Source organism: Otolemur garnettii, unplaced genomic scaffold (assembly GCF_000181295.1).
Source record: "Otolemur garnettii isolate 467f Iridium unplaced genomic scaffold, OtoGar3 scaffold00140, whole genome shotgun sequence".
Lineage (NCBI taxonomy): Eukaryota > Metazoa > Chordata > Mammalia > Primates > Galagidae > Otolemur > Otolemur garnettii.
The window spans coordinates 2,252,870-2,257,793 of NW_003852535.1; the positions used below are offsets into that span (position 1 = coordinate 2,252,870).

The following is a 4,924-nucleotide window of genomic DNA, read 5'->3' on the forward strand; positions in this document are numbered from 1 at the left end:
GCTTGAGTCCAGGAGTTGGAGGTTGCTGTGAGCTGAGATGCCACGGCACTCTACCCAGGCAGACAGCTTGAGGCTCCTGTCTCAAAAAAAAAAAAAAAGAAAAAAAGAAAGTGGGACCTAACGTGGGAGTTGGAGGAAAGGACAGTGTCAGCTGGTAGAATGAGAGTAGATGTAGGGGCGGCGCAGCGGAGGTGGCGGGTTCAAACCCAGCCCTGGCCAGAAAAAAGAAAGAGTAGATGTAGATGCTTTTTGAAGGCAGAGATAGGGGTGCAGAGCTGTGGGAGGGGCAAGGGACGCCCTGGACTGCAGATTAAGTTGATTTCAGGATTTAAGATTGGTAAGGGAATGGTACTAGAGCTTTTATTACTAATAGATAACAAATTGATACTGAGTTTAAGAACTTGAATCTTGGCTCCGCGCCTGTGAGTGATGCCATAGCACTCTACCCAGGGGGACAGCTTGAGGCTCTGTCTAAAAAAAAAAAAAAAAGAACTTGAATCTTGTCAAGTACTCTTACAGCTCAGAATTGACCCCAGGCAAGCAGTGTTTTCATTGCGGGCGGACAGACGCGAGGCCAGCGCTGTCCATGGTAACTGGCTTTTGTAGCTTGAAACTTGCGTCGGTTTTCTGCTTTCATCATTTTTCCAAAACAACCCTGAGAGGGCCATTAGCCCTGCTTGGTAGTCGAAGAAGCTGGGGCTTGCTGTGGTCACGGCGAAGAATGCCTTGGGACGCCAAGTCAGTTCTGCAGCCCTGGCACCTGCCCAGAGGCCGGGAGGCCTGCGACGCTGCTGGGACTCCAGCCGGGTCCTGGCTCCGCCTCCGCCCCTCGCGCTGGAAGCCCTGCCCTTAAGAGTGTCGGTCGAACCGCCACTTCCACGGTCTCCAATGAGTCTTGACCGGGGGCGGGACGCGGTACCACGGAAGGCCAATCTGGTCGGGCCGGGGCGGGGCTGCGGCGGTAGGCGCCGAGGGGCAGCACGACGGACTTCCCAGCCAGGAGAGAACCCGGCGCGGGCGGCGCGCACGGGGCCCAGCTGTGCGCGTGCTCGCCCACCGCCCGCTGCCGGCCGCCCGCCGGCGCAGCCTTTCCGCCTTCTCTGCTCTTTGGGTTGTGGCGTCTGACCTTCTGCTCTGTCGTCACCGCCTGGACAGGGGCTGGGGAGCCGGGCTGGGGGCAGGGGCGGGAGCCACGTTCCGAGTGCCTGAGGTGGGTGCGGAGCGGGAGGCCAGGCGGGCGGGCGCCAGGATCCGCCCGGCCAATGGGCTCCGGGTCGAGGGGGGAGAGACCGGCCAGGGTGCGGAGTCCGGCTCACGGCCTGCCTGGGTCCCGAGCGCTCGTGCCCGCCCACTGGTACCCCTCCCAGGCTTCCACCTTTCCGCGGGGACAACATGCCTCTCGCTGTCCGCAGCCTCCTCACCCCTCTCGCCCTTTGTCGCCTGTGCATCTGCCCTCCTGGGCCGGCCCTACCACTCCCTCTGCAGGCCAGATCCTCACCCAGCCTTTCCCTACCAGGACCCAGCACCAAATTAGACTTGCTGCTTCAGACCCCTCCGTCGCCCTTTGTCGTCTGCACACCTGTCACCTCAACTCTGCATTCACTCCACCACCCCACCCCCACCATCTTCATCTAAGTCCAGCCCAGCCCTTCCTCCCCTTCAGGGCATCTCTGACTGTCCCTACACCTGTCCCCTCAGCCCCAGCCCCTGGCCCTCCCGCATCCTGATCCTTTGTTGTCTTTGCAGCTGTCCCCTCACGCTATTCATCCTTCTTCCCCAGTGAGGCCAAGCCCAGCCCAGACTCCCCTCTTCCTGACCAGAGAGACAAGCCAGCCCCATCTCTGCTCTGGCATTCTTTGGGATGGAGGCCAGCCTGCCCCTCACTCAACTTGGCTGCCCCTCCTCTTTCAGCCAGTTCCGTGTCCTCACCCCACCACACTCCAGCAGGTTCCCCAGCTTCATATATCCTCTTTTCCTTGCTGTGCTCCTCTCCCATCCCTCCTGGCCTCAGCCCACTCTACTCCCCTCATGCTTTCCTCCCCACACAGGGGCTCTGGAGAAGCCATGCAGTTGAGCAGCAAGAAGAAGCTGCATGCCCTGTCTCTGGCTGAGAAAATCCAGGTACTGGAACTCCTGGATGAGTCCAAGATGTCCCAGTCAGAGGTGGCCCGGCGTTTCCAGGTCTCCCAGCCCCAGATCTCACGCATCTGCAAGAACAAGGAGAAACTGCTGGCAGACTGGTGCAGTGGCACAGCCAACCGGGAACGCAAGCGCAAGCGGGAGTCTAAGTATAGCAGCATTGACGAGGCTCTGCTCTGCTGGTACCACATTGCCCGGGCCAAGGCCTGGGATGTGACAGGGCCCATGCTGCTCCACAAAGCCAAGGAGCTAGCCGACATCATGGGCCAGGATTTTGTACCCAGCATCGGCTGGCTGGTCCGCTGGAAACGCCGGAACAATGTAGGCTTTGGGGCCCGCCATGTTCTTGTTCCTCCCTTGCCCCCTGAACCACCGTCCCCAGGGCTCATGGCCCAGGCCCAGCTACCTCTTTCCCTTAAAGACTTCTCCCCAGAGGATGTTTTTGGCTGTGCTGCAGTGCCCTTGCTATATCGGGCAGTGCCTGGCATCATGGGTGCATGTGATCGAGTACAGGTACTGCTGTGTGCCAATAGCAGGGGCACAGAGAAGAGGCGGGTATTGGTGGGTGGGCTCCAAGTTGCACCAACATGCTTCTTTGGCATCAGCAGTGAGGCTCTGCCTGCCTCCTACCATCCTAACCTGGGCATCCCCTGGTCAGAGTGGTTAGCACAGTTTGACAAGGACATGGGGCAGCAGGGCCGACAGGTAGCCTTGTTGCTGGCTGCCCAAGTGGTGGAGGAATTGGCAGGCCTGCCTGGGCTCTACCACGTGAGGCTTTTGCCCTTGTCTGCCTCTAGCACCACTCCTCCCCTGCCCAGCTCTGTGGTCGGGGCCTTTAAGGCCTATTACCGGCACCGTCTGTTGGGCAAGCTGGCTGCCATCCAGAGCAAGAGGGATGGCACGTCGTTGACCGAGGCCAGGGCAGGCCTCACAGTGCTAGACGCTCTGCACATGGCAGCAGCAGCCTGGGCCAAGGTGCCTCCTCAGCTCATTCTGAGCAGCTTCATTCAGGAAGGGCTGGCTCCTGGCAAAACACCTCTGTCCCTGGACAGAGGCTCTGACATGCCACCAGTCCCCAGTGGGCTAAGCCGAGAGGATTTTTTACGCTTTGTGGACCTGGAGGGTGAGGAGCCAGGGCCTGGTGTATGCAAGGAGGAGACAAGCACTGAAGACGAGGAAAGTGGCAGAAAGGAAGGCTTTGAGCCCCTGCCCACTAAAGCTGATGCCCTCCAGGCCCTGGGCACATTGAGGAGGTGGTTTGAATGCAACAGCACTTCCCCTGAACTCTTTGAAAAATTCTACGACTGTGAGGAGGTGGTAGAGCGACTCTGCTGCTTGTGAACGTGCCTTCAATGTTGCATAGCCCCCTCCTCTCTTGTTTCCCATGGAAACATCCTCTGTAGAAGGCAGACTGAACTGTCTTTTTCCTGTGGAAATACAGCTATCATGGAAGGTGGAGAAGGGAGAGAAATTGGGACACCAAGTCTGAGCTTGAAGTGGAAATTGTCCAATCTCTGAGAAGAGGCCTCTAAAGGTGGGGCCTTGGGGCTAGGAAACTAGGATATATAGTTTCGAAACCCTGCTTGAAAGTTTTATATCCTTGGGTATTAATCTAGATAGGCCAAGGTTTGGAAAGGTAGATTTGGGCTTTATAGACAGGCCGATCCCTTGAACTCTATGTCAAAAATAGTTCTGCTTCTGGAAATAAAGTTTTTTGTCAGAAAAGAGGCCAGGGTGTTATTTCATGGGAGAAGGGTGAAAACTTTCAATTCAGATTTGAAAAATTGATGACTGATGGTTGCTACGATACAGCTGCCCATGACAAGTACAGATCCCCCTCTTCCAGAATCCCAGCAGCAGGGAACCTCAAGGCATGGGCACTCTCAGGCTACCCTTGGGGAAAGACAGATCCAGGATATTTCCCCAGATATGCTGCCGTTCCAATAATTTCCCCCCTCAAATTGTGTTCAGGCTAGGGAGTGGGAGGACAGGCCCCGGAACGTATCAGGGAAACAGAAAAGAAGCAGAACTTGAAATAGTCATTCATTTTTTTCATTTGTTCATTTCACAACACTTCTTCAGCAGGGCATCCTATGTGACAAGGTTGCAAAGATGGTGTCTCTGCTGGGCAGGACTCTGCAATGACAGTGGAGTGTGATCAAGGGTCATGGCAAAGGCTTGTGCAAAGTACCATGGCCCCATAGAGCTAGGGAGATGACTGGTGGATATAAGCTTTGAGCTGTAGCTTGGATAGACAGAGGAGTGGGAAGGACACTCCAGACCAAGGGACAGCAGGTACTCAATTGGACCAAATGAGCACAGTGGTGCAAAGGGAGGCCTAAGGGGAGGAAGGGCCATTAACCCCCAGGCTTAGGAGTGGGATATCACTGAAGAATTTCAGGCAGTCAGGAGCAGGGCATTTGAGGTGTTCTGGCCTGATAACAGAGTCATGCTGAGTGATCAAAAATGTGACACAAAGAGGCAGAAAGACTCTGATTGGTCTAGGTCAGAGAAAGTGAAGCCTGAGCCAGATCGTGGGAGCACAATGCGAAGAAAATGGTTTTACCTGAAAGGTCACAGGTTTTGGAGGCTGACAGACTCTGGCTGGGGCAGATTCTGGCTCTAGGCCATTTGTCAGCTGTCATTGTTTAGCTGGCCGGGGTCAAGTTCGAACCCACCAGCCTCACTGTATGTGGCCGGCGCTGTAACCACTGTGCTACGGTGCCAAGCCTCAACAGCTCACGTTTAAGCAGTTATAAGGCTTCCATGACATTCAATTTTCTTT

General features: G+C 56.0%; 1 protein-coding gene across 1 annotated transcript; it reads left to right on the top strand.

Annotated features, from left to right (window-relative positions):
- Positions 1–1,643: 1,643 nt before the first annotated feature.
- TIGD3 (tigger transposable element derived 3) lies at positions 1,644–3,864 on the top strand. The gene has a single exon (XM_012810729.2). It carries the CDS (start codon positions 2,029–2,031, stop codon positions 3,478–3,480), a length of 1,452 nt encoding a protein of 483 aa, XP_012666183.1. The 5' UTR covers positions 1,644–2,028; the 3' UTR covers positions 3,481–3,864.
- Positions 3,865–4,924: the final 1,060 nt, after the last annotated feature.

Coding starts and splice junctions, on each gene's coding strand:
- TIGD3 (XM_012810729.2), top strand. CDS start 2,029: ATGCTTTCCTCCCCACACAGGGGCTCTGGAGAAGCCATGCAGTTGAGC.